The sequence below is a fragment of the Clinocottus analis genome, unplaced genomic scaffold (assembly GCF_023055335.1).
Source record: "Clinocottus analis isolate CAN_PGR_092001 unplaced genomic scaffold, fCliAna1.0.p SCAF_2, whole genome shotgun sequence".
Taxonomy (NCBI): Eukaryota; Metazoa; Chordata; class Actinopteri; order Perciformes; family Cottidae; genus Clinocottus; species Clinocottus analis.
In genome coordinates, this window is record NW_027175931.1 from 17,576,765 (window position 1) to 17,591,768 (window position 15,004).

Consider the following 15,004-nt stretch of genomic DNA (forward strand, 5'->3'; position numbering starts at 1 on the left):
AGTACTGAAGTTTAGTACCCAGGAAAGTGAAAGTACTACATCAACAATCTTACTTAAATAAAAGTAAAAAGTAGTTACTTTTAAATCTACTTTAAGTATTAAAAGTCAAAGTACTCACGCAATGGGTTGTCTCTCAATGTCTAGGGCTGTATCATTTTAATAAAGAATGCAGATATAGCTCCTGGTAATACTTAAGCCTCTACAGTACTTATTGTTCTTATCCTCTGCAATACTTTTCACACTCTGTCTTACAATTCTATGGATGACAAGTTATCTACCAGGGATTATCTACAAAGCGAGCAACTCCTTTTTTTGAGGTAGACAAGAAAGGCATTGAAACCTCTACGAGTCATTCTTGGGGCTTTTGAAATCAAACACGTTTCTTAAATAGAGCCAAAGGTGTCTTATATCCGAGGGCTCAGGTTAGGCGGACTGTGGATCCATGTTGAAAAGTTGTTTGTTAGTCAGACTGTCTGTCGAATGTTTAAGCAAAACAGGCAAGGCTTCGCTAGTGCTGCAGCCAAACGCACACTCTGCTGTCATTGGCGCTGATAGAGCAACCTGATTGGTTTAAACTTCCAAAACAGCAAAGCAATCCATATTTCTGTGGAGGCAGCATTTTGGCGAAACTGTGTTACGAACGAATAACGACACATAGTATAGAAATGCAGTGGAGTAAAAGTATAGATAATAGCTGCAAAATGTAACGGAGTAAAAGTAAAAAGTATGCACTATTATTTTTTCTTAAGCAAAGTACAAATACGTAAAAATGTATTTAAGTACAGTAATAAAGTAAAAATACTTTGTTACATTCCAGCACTGCCTAAAACAAGTGACTAAGTTGTCCTCACGTTGACGTGGGCTCCTGCAGCATGACCTCCACGTGAGCACAGGCAGTGTGCAGGAAACACTCGGAAGTGGGCCTTGATTTGATGGATGTAGATGTTCGAGCTGTGCTTTTCCTGCACGTGTGCCAGTCTGCTGTGTTCCTGATCTCTTCAGCTGTGACACTATGAAGACACGGAGCGATGTGTGCTTCATTAGCAGCAATCTGTAGTGATCATGTGACTGAGCCAACCGCTCCCCTCCGACCAGCTCATCCTTGTTTTGCTGCTTTGTATATTTGTGCTGTTGTTCGCAGTTGAATAGTCATATTTGTGCTGAATCTGGGAAGGCGGCTGTAATTTCAACCTATCGAGGGGCACAATGAGGCTTTGCCCCGCCAGATTATGTGAATGATATATTGCGCCAGGTGTTCCATAAAGGAGGGAAAGCTTGATTTCAGATGGCCTTTCACTTACTGTCAATAAAATCTGCCCTTTTGAGCTTATTTTCACTTTTAAATGTTACATCTTGTGAACAGAATACATCTTTTAATTCAGCTTGTATGGCATTTCAAATTAAATCACTGGTGAAAATGCAACAGACTTGGACAAAAGTGTCATAAGTGTTTGTTTTTTTTAAATTTGAATTTAACAAATGTGCTTAGTTGGCTGAACCAAAACACCATCAGGTCTGACTATCGTTGATGAAACCGAATGAAACAGAACAAACTGTATGTCGAGGGCCATAACTATTGTCAGTAACCCTGCAGTCATTAATGTGCACGTCTTAGTCTTGTTATTGTTGTATATTGCATTCCAATGATTTGTTTTTATTTGTTTGTTTGTTTTTTTTGTTTTTTGTTGTTTTTTTCTCACCAACCCACACTGCACTGCTGCCCCCATGATGCACCTCTGCTTACTGGTTTATGTTAATGCGCTTGAACCCCATTGGCCCCTTGCCATCATGTGCTCGCTGCCTGCTAATTAAGACTCAGTCGGCTGTCAAATCACAGAAGCGACCCCTCGACGCAGCTTGCGACCCGGTACTATGACCTTTCACCTTTTGGCTCGGCATGCAGCTGTGGTGTAGTAGATATATACCTCTGCACTTATCAAGCAATGTGACGGTGACACACTGAGGGGTGATGAACTGACTGTAGCCTTTCATTGTGTAGCATACATTTGTTTTGTGATTTATAAATCACATTTTAAACTGGTTTTAAACCCAAAAAAGAACACACTTTGAATACATTGTTTACTCACAGTTCATCACCTTAAGTGTATCTCAAAAAGAAAATACTTGGTGGCATGAAAATGTAATATTTAGTCTCTAATAATGTGTGGTAGTCTTTGCATGAGTCCCTTCCCATACTGCATGTGTAACTGTTGAAAGGTGGATTACAGTGTAATAGTGTCATGGAGCTGGCAGTGCAGCTTCCTGTAACGACATCATTCCTGTTGTTGATGGTCAACTAGTATCATAGTTATCAAAACAGAAAGATCTAGTTATTCCTCAGCCTGCACAATATTCATTGTATGTACTTTTGTATTCACGATTATACCATAATGTCCGTGACATTGTGCTGAGGATGTGTGTTTTTTAGCACGCTGCTGTCTCGCTCTGACAGAGGTGGTGCAGCTTAGCGCTTGCTTGCCATTGTTGTTTGCAGTTTTGGAAGGGCAACTTCATCTTCTAATGGAATTATTTATTCTCTCTGTCCTGAATGTCACTGCTACCATCCTTTGGGTTCCCCTCACTCCCATCCCTTTATTTTGGTGTTGTCCCCTCTTCAGGGGCTCCCTCCCTTGCCTCCTTTACCAAAGAGACCTGCACTTGAAAAAGCCAACGGTGCCACCACTATGTTCAATGCCGGTGTGTTCCAGTACCAACAGGCCCTGGCCAACATGCAGTTCCAGCAGCAGGCTGCCTTCATACCATCAGGTGAGACCCGAGGGCCTTTAACCCAAGTCAGTGGCAGTGGTCGCATCACTGTTGGCTGCCAACACACATGGGTGTATCCTTCTCACAGCTGATTACGTTTTGGCGTCAGCGGTGAGTTAGTGGCTGAATGATTGTGTGATTTCATTGTTAGTGACAAGATGGAAAAACTAGCATGGACTTAATTCTGCATGGGAGGGAAGTCAGGGTGGCTGTTATTTGAAGATATTGTGCTCTTTTTTGTATGTCTAGTTGTTTAGTATATCAATTCACATGATGTTGAACATTGTGTTTGTATCTGTCGTCTGTATTCTGTATATAAAGTATGCACACACAACTCCTCTCTGGCCACCGTATAGTCTGCATACACTGTCCCATCTCTCAGGTTGCAAGAACAATTCAAGCGCTCTAAAAGCGGGTCATTCAAAGCTTCTTCTGTGCAAACAGCTGCTACGCTGCTGACAGGAAAATGGGACCTCTGCTAGGGTTTAATTCCCCTTCAGTTAATGCAGCCGTGAAGGAGAGCCAGAGCTTTATGTTTCATGCACAAGTATGTGTGGTTACGGCAACTCATATGTGTGAGAATGAATGATTATTATTGTGCAATGTAATTATTAATACTCCGTATGTATTCAGGAGAAAAAAGGAGAAAGAAAGTAAAAAATGTCTTATCCAATATGTCTGACTTTATAACACTTGTAATGGTTTCTTCTCCTCTATTCATTCTCCTGTTGAAATGCATGATGGGCAGGCTCGATATTTTGCATGACACCTGCAACAAGTGTTGGTAGGTGCCAGCTTTCCTTATTATTCCTGAATATCTTTGTGCTCATTGCGACCACTCACTCAGCACATAGTGTGAGCACATTCTCCATTTTGTGAATTTATACTTTGACTTTAGCCTAAAACAGCCTTGGTGACCTCTTTTTTAATTCATCCAGCAGTGGGACAGAAATAGGATTTGTAGATTTTGAATTGAATTGTGTCATTTAAATTTGGAAGTGATATGTTTTATTATGCTCTGTCATACATTGCTGTGGTATGGAGTGAAGTCCTGTTTGCGCTGACACCAAAATTGTTGCAGTTATTTCCCTGGCTTAATTATACTTCTGTAGAGCAGCTCACTGCACTGTCCAGCTATACATGCCACGTCACAATGAAGGGTGTTTGTTGGGAGGTAAAACTCAAGTTAATAAACAAGCCTGTAAACGAGATGCTGCCACCTGCATTTTTATACTTTGCACTTCAAAATATCCGCTCAGCTTCCTGGCGTCCTAAATATTCCCTCTAAAGCTTCTTCTCTATCCTCCACAACACGTCTGTTTATATTTGAAAAAAAAAAGAAAAAAGAAAAGTAATAATTACTAGAAAAACAAAATAGATTTAAAGCTATTCAAAACTATTAAATAAATTAAATATTTCCGCACGTGATCAGCATTCTGTAGACAGAAGTAGAGATTAATTGTTCACATAAAAGAGCTTTAAATCAACTGTCTGTGATCTTTCCCTCCAAGTATCCATGATGCACGGTGCTAATCCAGCCACTGTGTCTGCAGCCAACACATCTGCCACAAGTGTTCCCTTTGCAACGGCAACAGCCAATCAGGTTTGCTCCTCTTTTGCATTCTCCCTCCCCCTTTTACTTCTGTATCTGTCAGTTTTCCTTTTTATTCTTATGATTCCCATTTGCCTCTTCATAGCCATGTGCATAATTAGTGCACGTGGCTCTACTGCGAGCTCATCAGACGATCTGTGATTATTCGGAAAGTGACAATGCCGAGCTTTCTTATCCGTTAAGGTGGAAGTGCTCTTAATGTATCCTTCCTTCTTCGACTCCTTGTTTCTTTGCTTTTCCATCTCTTCCTCATATTTGTCTCTTTCCTTCTCTCAATCAGATTCCAATAATATCTGCTGACCATCTGACTGGTCACAAATATGTGACCCAGATGTAGGAGTCTCGATCAGAACAGTATGTACTGCACCTCTCTAACTTGCATCTGGATCACTGTCTGACACTTTTGACCCAAACAGCTTTTATGTGAAGGATTTGCCACGACAAAGTGGTTTGTCTGGCCATTTTTATTATTATTGTTATTGTGGTTGTTATTCATATTTTTGCAAAATCAAGCAATGCAAAACTTAATTTGCTTTCTTGTAGAGTGAGATGAAAAGATTGATAACGCTCTCGAAAGCAAAATATGAAGCTCCAGTCAGCAGCTGCTGAGTTTAGCTTAGTTTAAAGGCTGGAACAGCGGGCACAGCTATTCTGCTTTGTCCAAACAGAACATAAGCGACCTACCAGCACCTCCAAAAGTCACATTAACATCGTATATGCTGCTTGTTTAATCTGTACAATAACTGATATGCAAAAAGACACAATTTGCCTTTGGTGTGAAATCATGTTCAGATTTCAAGACAATGAGAAACATCTGAACTAAAACAGCTCGTCCACTCACTTCACATCTGTTTGTTTTGTGAACTTCTCCCCAGATGGAAGTGCAGCGCGCTCATGTGGAGTCCAAGACTAGCGGTCACCCCTCATGCCTGTGACATCAAGAGCAAAACTGAGACCCGAATCTAAACTGGTTTGGGATGAATCTGCATGTTAATATAGGAGGCACAGGTTGTGAGGATTGTTTTCATGTGTACTTCATGCACACTATTACACGACAACAGAAAAGAACATCATTTGCATTAGAGACTGCCTTTCACTCTGTGGAGGCAGCTAACCTTTATTCACCGGACACACTTTGAATGTTACCACGAGGCAGAAGAGCGGAGCGGATTGGTCCGTCCATTGACCAAGAATCACGACGCGTTGTTTTATTGTTCATGGGTTGGTGTTCTTTGACCTGAACGTGTTCATTTGTTTACACAAAGGTGCACCTTGTATTTAATTTGAGCTATGAAGAAATGAATGACCCGACTGAATCACATATGCATGCACAATGACTTTGTTTATGATTTCGTTTCGTTAAACCAGTGAGGAGGGAAACCACGCGAGTGCACTCGGAGGCAAAATAGCAACTGAATGTCTGTGAGGCAGTGTCTATGAAACCTTTGTAGCCTACCTTGCTATATCTTAAGCACATGTCTTGAACCTTGCAGGCCTGCCTGTGAAGTGCCATACATCTCAAAACACACGGATGGTATTGAAGCAGTTCTACGAAGTGTTAAACCCAACAATTCCCTTTAATCCGGCTATTTTGTCTCTTGAACAGCATGTAGTGTACATTATTGTGACCCTTCATTTCCTGTGATTCCCAGTACCACCAAAGCTGACTCGATAACCTTCAAATCTTCTACTGAATGAATTTTTTTAGTTTTATTTGTCTGAGACTTTGTTGTTGACGTCAGTGGTTTGGACAGGAAATGACTGGATCTCTCTCTCCGCGGGGTCTCGGCCCAAGCGGGAGACCAAAAGCTCGTATTGATGAAGACGTCGCCATGAATAGCTCTGACGCAACTGGGCAATCAGTTGGTATCCGAACTGCTGTGAGAAGTCAAAATCGACGGTGCAACTCGCTGAAGGATTTGTGTGACCTCATGTGTTCTTCATTTGGACTGTCGTGCGTATTTTCAGGCAGATTGCCAAAAGTAGATTCAGTTTAATGTATGTATAGTCTGACATATTTAAAAATATCTGTTGAATCCGTCTAACTGAGAGCTGTTTTCAGTCACCCAAAGTCTTGTTGCGTCACTTTTACTAGATGTCGTGGGTGAACTAGTGGGACTAAATTTAAAAAAGTGTGTGGACCGAGCTCAGAGCAGGATCCGGCGTAAAGAGCAGATCTCGTGTTCTGGGTGTTCTTCAGGCATATTTAATCGGTGGATCGAACAGGGAAAGTGGAATATAAACGATTGTATTACTCATCCAAAGCCTTAGAATGTACCATCGAGTCAGCACAATGCAACGCGCCATTTTGAACCATCCAGTTGCCTAATCCACGCCATGTTAACCTACACACTCAGAGCACATTGTTATTGTCACTTCTTGTGTTTTTTTCTTTAGATGAGGAGTGTTTTACTTCATTTTGTTTGATGGTATTTTGATATTTAGTTTGGATTTTTTTTTGTTTCGCTCGTTATATTTATCATTCTTATAATGAACACGAGGTTAAAAAAAAAGTGTGTTTGTGTGTTTCTCGTGCACAGTTTCCTGAAATTCCATGTAATTTTAATTTGAGTATGATTATGATTGTAAACTCAATATTTTCTACGTTATGCATATTGTTGAACTGTATGCATATTGTTCATTTCTCTAGTCTGTTTGTGTTCTTTGAACAAAGATGTTTTATATGAGTATTTAACAGTGATGAAATAATAGAACAGAGAGGCTAAGTTGTCACTGTGGCAACCATCAGTCATATTTTAACGATTGTAAGGTTTGTAACTAGTCATAAGAAGAAAAAAAAAGACTATTGTAAAAATAGAGTTCTTAGATGTTTAGAGTGAAGATGTTATTTTCTACTGTATCCATTACAAATAGTGAATATTGTTTGAATATTTTTACTCTCCCTGGAAATTGGGCCATGTTGGAAAACAAGCTGCATATTTGATCACTTTTCGAGGCGTCGCTGGCGGGGTCAGGTGAACGGGATGAGTCGACACGCATCTCTTACTTAGCCAACTGCAAACAACGAGGGAGGGGATGGGGGGCGCTAGAGAAGAGAAAGGTGATAAAGGGTTGACTTTTTGCACTTCTGTACATAGTCAAAAAAGAGAGATTCATGTATATTGAGATCTTATTTTGAATAAAAAAAATTATGTCTATAATGACACGGAATTTTGCTAGGATAACAACAAAAAAAAAATCTTACGAAAGGCTGAACAAAATTGCTTGCATCAAAAAGGGCGCTGAGTTCTCGAGCTCCGCCCCGTCTCAGAAAAGGCAAAGTGTTGCTCTTCTTTTCTGTCAGCAGCTTGTAGTTTGCCAGGTAACCTTCCGGAGGAGGCGTCCACGACCCTCCAGCTCCAAAGGGCCTGACTGGGTTTTGTCTGGTCCCCGAACCGCCTGTCCTGACAGGTCTGTGTGTCCAGGCCACGCCCTCCCACCAGGCCCGACCAATCACAACACGTCCTGTCTCCTTACCGAACTCAGAGAGGAATGCATGTGAAAGGGAATACATACGTTCAAAAAGAATCACAGCAGTAATATCGAATAAGAAAATATATTACACAGAAAGATGTATTTACAGTATACAATATTCTATCAATGTAATTGAATAAAATACATATATTAAAAAATACAAAAATAGAATAGTGGTTTATTTAAAAAAAGAATTTATAAAAAAAAAAAAAGATTCCTGAGAACATGCTCACTAAAGTGTTACCACTTGGAGAGTACATGCAACACAAACACCATAGCTATAAGTATGTTCTTTATGTTTATGTAAGCTGTGCTTCTAGTAGATGAAACTGATCAACATCAGGTGGAATTTAATCATTTCAGATTGAAATACTGTTGTGTGGTTTGATCGTTGAGTTGTTTGTTTTAAAATTGTGTCCTGATCATCTTTGTCATCTCTCATCTCCTACAAGCACGCATGCTTACGTTTTTGATATAATGTAAACTCTCTTTCTTTTTTTCTTTTCCTGTTTGTTTTCTCTGCTCGTAGTGCTGATATGATGTATTCTGTCTTCTGCTGCAATTTGTTTTGCTTGGTTTATTGCTCCGGGCCCCTCGAAAAGATGTGTCATGTTTGAAAGTACCAGCCACCTGTAGAGAGAACCTCTGATTACCACAGTCTAAAGCCATAAACTATATTCTCATCAGAAAGAAATGTGTGGGAGGAAATCAGAAATGAAATGAAGGAAACAAGCTGGTAGGAATGTTCGCTGGCATTTTATGAACTACATCATGTAATAATTGAAGTCATGAATGTATAGCCGTGATGTGCTCGACACACGTTGATGGATGTCTTTGGTGAAAAGAGAAATATTTCTTGACACATTTTTTCACGGGGCCTGCATTGCTATATTTGATTCTTGCTGTTATGAATAAAATTTTAAAAAAGTAATAAAAATGTACAAATGAACTCAGGAATTCCACTTTTTAGAAAAATATTTGCTTTCTTTGCCAAGAGTTTGATCGTTCATATAAAGCTGCAGCCTATGGTTAGCTTAGCTAAGCAAAACAACTGGAAACAGGAATTCAAAGCAAGGAAGCCAATAGGCTTATGTACCCAAATTCTGTCGTGTTATTATTGTATATTTGCAAAATCTTTCATAATTACGTTTACTCATACTCAGTGAGTAAGCTTTGGTCCAACATGTCACGGACATTTTGAAATGTTTGCATTGCACTCAAGTGACTTCAAATCAATATTGCTATCCATTAAAATCCTATTATAGATACACTGCATCAATTTGTCCTGCCCACTGAACTTTCTGATGAGGAGCAGCGATGGTAATTTGAGATATCAGCCTCATTTCTTTATGTACTGATACAATCTGAATGTAATTTAAGTTAGACTAAACTAAGATAGTGGGGTAAATTATACCTTGAAGGATTAAGGCAATATATTCTACTTAGATAGCATGTTCACACATTGTGGAGGAGACACGTTTCATATCAGCATTGTAGCATTTAAAACAATATGTTTCAGTTGAAGAGGCTGTTCATGTCCACACAGTCCTGATAAGATGTCTAATCAGCCAGAATACCTGCGTTGACTTTGCAGGGGCTTTATAGTGTAGTGGCTTTTTACAGAACAGGTCATAACGTGTCCTTTTCCTTAAGCAGAATGATAACCATGCTGCCAGATCAAAGATGTGATGCACAGAACAGCCACCAGATGGCAGCATCTCTTTGGCGGAATCTGCAATCACCAAGTCGTCCATCATTTTAGTTATGCATATACAACGTCTTTGGATGTGTTTTATTTCATTATAGAAGTATTCAAAAAGGCTGACATTATTGTTCCTGGTGCTTTATCTTCCTCTGATGATTACACAATTCAATAATAGCGACAGTTGTCAGGGAAAAGGAGGTGGACAGATATTTGGATAGAAATGATCCCGTTGAGCTTGGATGCTGTGAGCTGCTGGGGGGTTTGCCAACCCACTGCTTGAGTTGTTGTGGAAATGTTGACTAAGCCAGCATTAACAGGAAGCTGCATGTCATTATCCCTAATGCATTGTTTCCTTACTTGCTGATTTCTAAGTGAGATTATCTATATTTAAAAAATCCTCAAATTACCACAGAAAATTGTCACGGCAGTATTTTGATTTATTTTGATTTATACTTTTTATTTTTATTACGTTCAACCTCACACTTCTCTGTTTCACTCCTTTCCTTTCTTCTTGCGTAACTATTTATCTCTCCTGTCCACTCTGCTTGTCTCTTTCCTTCCATCTCTTCCTCTGCATCTCTTTCCCTCACAGCTTTTGTCCTAACTCTCCTCTTCAGTCGTCTCTTTCCTCTCCATCTCTTTGTCCACGGGCGTTAGCGGCAGACTGTGTCGTGTGGAGACTTAATGAAGCAATGCTGATCCAATAATGGCAGCTTCTGTTACCCGCCTCACAAAGTATGATGTACGACCTTATGTCCGCAACGCATCATGAATCTCACTTACCACTGCCCTCTCAACATGCCCAGCTTTTCAATTAGGCTATTTTTATAACAACAAAGACTGCTAAATAGTGTGTGAGTTTGTGTTTGATTCTGAGTGGGGAAGGATAAAACGATTGCACCTCCAGCCAAGTTGTCATGTCGGGAAAAATAAAAAAAGGAGAAGTAAATTACAATTTAAACACTCATCCGTAACTGTCCATTCATGTGATCTAATTAATTTCCTTCTCAACGGAGGAAAATACTGAGGAATAAAAATATGAATTATAGATAGAGACAATAGGGTGACGAGTTTTCTGCATGTCTGTTCAATTAAAGGGTTTGATCTTGTTCCTTTTTTGTAAAGTGCCCCCATGATGAACTAATGCTCTGACCTCATTATGGAAGCAATCATGACAAAATGAGGGCGGGAGAGGAAGAGAGCTTCAAAACAAGCGGAAGAAAGACCGGAGAAAAAAACAAAAAGAGAAGTGATGATGGCAGAAGTGAATCTTTAAAGTCACTGAGTATTGGATGTGGCAGGGGGTACTAATGAGAAGCAAGCACATAAAGAAACAACGACGATGTGTTCCCTTTGAGATCAGAGATAAACAACAGATCAGATAAAAATGGGAATTACAAAGGGTTTAATGCGCAAACAAAAAGAGACAGATAATTCCAGGGTTGATGCATGATCATCAGAAACAGCTTGGCTTTTCATCTTCACTCTTTGACACGTGACCTTGACTTCAAAGTACCGTTAAAGTCGGGTTATAAGCCGCTACTGCCTTCGGTGGTTGTCCCCGTTAGCGCCCCGCAGCTAGCGCTGCGACTAGCTCCCTGCTGCTGCTGCTGCTGCTAATACCCGCATCCCCGCTACCCGAGTTGGGCATCAAGCTAGGGATGGTCCCGCTACCTTCGTTGGTTGTCGGGGAGCTAGGAGCAGCGCTGGCTGGCTAACGTGGGGAGCTAGCAGGGACAGCCACCGACGGTAGCGGCGGCTTAAATAACCAGACTTTAAGGTAATCAGTAATATTTTAAAGCTCCATCGTCCCCACCTTGACTTTAACTCTGTTGCTGTCTCTCCCTCACTGCAGGCTGCTGAGTCAGCATCTGAGTCTCTCTGAGTGCTACTTGCAGCACGACTTAAACATCCAATTTTCTTCAGGGTGTATGTGGGAGTGTGTGTGTGTGTGTGTGTGTTTGTATGTGCATGCATTCAGGTGCATTTGATTACGGTAAGTGTATTTGTATCCATGTGTTTACGGTAAGTGTAAGTGTTTTTTTTCCTGTGCTGATGGAAAAAAAAGAGAGTGGGAGAAGCAGGTTAGTCTAATAGCATCTCATCCTGGACAAGGAACGGTATCGATTGGGCCGGTTGCAGTACATCATTTGAATTTAACACCAACCGTCTGCCGAGCTGCCAAAAGGCTACCAGGACTCTGATTTCATTGTGTTTTGATGGGAGTCATGTAACTGAATCCCTGCTTCCATTAAAACATTTGCTCCCATTTATTTAGCTTCTTTTAGCCCTACAGCAACACATGTTCCAGTCTTTGAAAGTTGCAAGCAACCATCCACTGCTCTGTATCCTCAAATGTGCCCCATTTAAAGCTACAATGAACTTGAGTTTGGGGTTTACTTTGGCGTTCTTTCTGCAGAAAGTGTTTCTGAACACCAGATTTCCCTTTAGAAAGCTTTACTGCACAAGGTCCGACGGCCTCGGTCCTGGTTCGTTTGCAAAAGACTCCAGAAGACTTGGCATGCCTGTGGTGTTTGGTAATTGTAATGTGAATTCAACGAGGCTTTGCATAAAACTTCAACCTTCAAACTATACAGTCAGAACGCTGCATGTCATATTTAGGCACATGGTCTGATCTGGAGCCTCCGCCAAGCTGCAGTGACAGGATTTTCAGTTTACTGAATGTTTTGGCTCTTAGATAGCGGAAGTAGAACAAGTCGAAGGGTACATAACAACCGGCAGGGCGTTTTGCAAGCAGAATATGGGTCACACAAAGAGGGTACTGAGGGCACAGCTGTACCCAGATATGAACGGCCACTATTCACATGGTGACAGGATGTCCCTCGGCGTTACGTGTAGCACACAAAGACAGTAATAAAGGAAGAGAGAGGAGGTTAAGGAAGGTCCCATTAATATGCTGTGTAATATCCTCTATTGTGAGACGATTAGCCAGTGCCATTTGAGGACAAACGAAGGAGCACTGAGGAGATCTGACAGAGAATGAGAAACAAAGCCGAAAGAAAGATTGCACTGAGACACCAGAGCTCACAGGAAGAAAGAAGGGGGGGAAAAAATCTGTTGTAACAGCTGTGCTGTATGTTAAACTTCATCTTTGTGACAGGACTCAGTGGACAGCTAGGAGGAAGAAGTGAACAGTCACATGAGTGAGGAGCCAAAAGGGATTCAAGTCAACTCTGTCACAGCCTCGCCCCAAGCCTGTGAAGGTGGAAGGAGATGAGAGAGGTGGGGATCACCCCCTCGGCCCAAAGAGAGATTATTTCAAGCTTTAAAGTAAATCGTCACTTCGTGGTTGACAGAGTACAAATTAGCATGCCGCTCGTGTAAATGTGTGCTTGCAAAACACCCGTAATCCATCCCTCTCATTGCTCAACAGCTCCTTCTCTCTTTTCCTTCCTCGCCCATAACTGTCCTATATCTGCCGGGGTTTAGCCCATAAATCAATCTGTTCACTGACTATCAACAGGCTAAAGTGGTTTTGAATCTAAATCACTATTGGTGTAATTAATTCACAGGAATTTAGGAAGAGTGAGAGGGGCCCGATGCTGAGGCGAGCAGTTTGGCCCAGAGGGCCGATGCAGCTCTTCCCTTCTTTGCCTCAAACGTTTTTAATCGTTTTTAAGCACAATGTTTTTTTCAGAGACCTGAGCTCGAGTGGTTGCATTATGGGATGTATTACAATAGTTTAGTTAGCTTTCTTGCTCAGAGATGGATCTGCCTGTTCAATATGGAGCCAGGAGCTAGCTACTTAGCAACTAACCCTGGAGAGTAAAACTACTGTTTTATAGACAGATTAAGAGATTAATTTTGGACAAAGCCGTTTCATCCTTTTAAGGGCACTCCTTGACTAAAGAAAGTCTTAGTCGACTAACACATAGTACAGGTCATTATAGAGTCAGATATGTTTGAGCTGAGCTTCCCAGTTAGGAAATTGTGCACAGGTTTTCAACATTACTTCCAGCAAAAACCGAACTGCTCAATGTCTGAAAGCTCCAGATATGAGAGTGGCATCTACCCCAAAATGTCAACATATCCCTAAATATAACATATTGTTTCATTTATCCGGTCCCTCACACCACATCCTAATGCAGAAGCTTCCTGATGGTTGCGTGTTGCGTCATTCTTACATTTGAACATTTAGGAAACAGGAAATAGTCGTGCTATTTATATAAAAGATAGCTATCACAGTGCAGAAGATGTACTCCGCCACAGGCTCCTTTGCTGAGATCAGCCTCACACAGCACACATCACTGCTTTTACGCCAAATTAGGTCTTATCAGGTTGAAGCTATCATCACATTCCTGAATTGCATTTAAAAAACCTGCTTGTTGCGGTAATGGGAAATAGTGACTTTCTTTTTATTTATGAAGGGCTAATCAGTCTAATCTCGCTCTTATTTCCTGCTCCTGTGCCCATCCCACCACCGTGTGTCTCCATGTGACCTTCAGCTTGAGTGTATTCGTGTCTGTAGCCCAACCTCAGGCAGGCACTTTCTCATGAACCCATGTGTGAATAATCCTCAATAGCACTGTGACTCAGGCAGACCCTTCATCACAGAAGAACAAACAGCTGCTCAGGAGTCTTTACGCTGCCTGAGCTGTGGTTTCTATTTTAAACGTAAACACATATTGACTAATCTGTTTTTGCTGTTCTGATATTAATTAGACAAAATATAATAACAGGCCAGAGGAAAAAAAACTGGGGGAGAAAAGTGTTGGAAGTCGTTGGGACTTCCTCTTGTAATCCTTTCACCTTATTAGGCTTGGAACACGGTGCCCACCAGACCATACATCTATCTAATATGAAGATGAAAAAAGTTGCATATCTTTTCTTTGGTTTAATGCGTCTGAGAAAGTTGGAGGTGGTAACAACTGAAGAGTGTGGGAAGGAAGAGGAAGGGAGAAAGTCATGTAGGCGAGTTCAATGTGCAGTAAGCAGCAGTGGCAGCATACATTTGTGGTTGTTTAAGAACAGGAAAGAAATGACTCACATCTTTATGACTTCACTCCCCATTAAGCTGCTGTTGCACTAGCCTCTGTAACTCAGTGTACTATCTCATGAATGGTCTGAAAAAATATGGATTTGATTTGTAAATGTATCCTATGAGGTTCTTGGGTTTATTATTATGGTGAATGATGTTCATTAAACACCTGCTGAAGCCTGAAACAATTACAATAAATGACTCTGTCTCATACAAGGCTACGAGTCTACAGCCATGCTAGCAGCTCTGTGAGGCTGAGGCTATCGCGCTTGATTTAATATCTCAGAAAACGTCGTAAAAACATGTTCATGGTCTCAATAGCTTTTTAAGTCTTTCATGCGGCATGAAATGGTTGCAACAGACTAAGATGGTGACATCTAAAAGACAGAACATGAGGCTTTAAAACAGAAGGCCACAAACGAATGGCTGACATCGTGATAATACGTCC

At 41.0% G+C, this 15,004-nt stretch overlaps 1 protein-coding gene across 6 annotated transcripts in view; it reads left to right on the forward strand.

Moving 5' to 3' along the window:
• LOC137790228 (muscleblind-like protein 1) overlaps positions 1–8,801 on the forward strand; it is a 51,418-nt gene extending 42,617 nt beyond the window's left edge. For 4 of the 6 annotated variants that reach the window (XM_068584235.1, XM_068584238.1, XM_068584236.1 and 1 more), the window contains 5 exons: positions 2,619–2,766; positions 3,515–3,550; positions 4,278–4,369; positions 4,659–4,732; positions 5,254–8,801. In XM_068584235.1, coding sequence (XP_068440336.1) covers positions 2,619–2,766; positions 3,515–3,550; positions 4,278–4,369; positions 4,659–4,715 — 333 coding nt within the window. In that variant the 3' untranslated portion in view covers positions 4,716–4,732; positions 5,254–8,801. Of the gene's footprint in view, positions 1–1,813; positions 1,868–2,618; positions 2,767–3,514; positions 3,551–4,277; positions 4,370–4,658; positions 4,733–5,253 lie in introns of all 6 variants that reach the window. The other 2 variants (XM_068584240.1, XM_068584237.1) reach the window with 2 other exon arrangements.
• Positions 8,802–15,004: the final 6,203 nt, after the last annotated feature.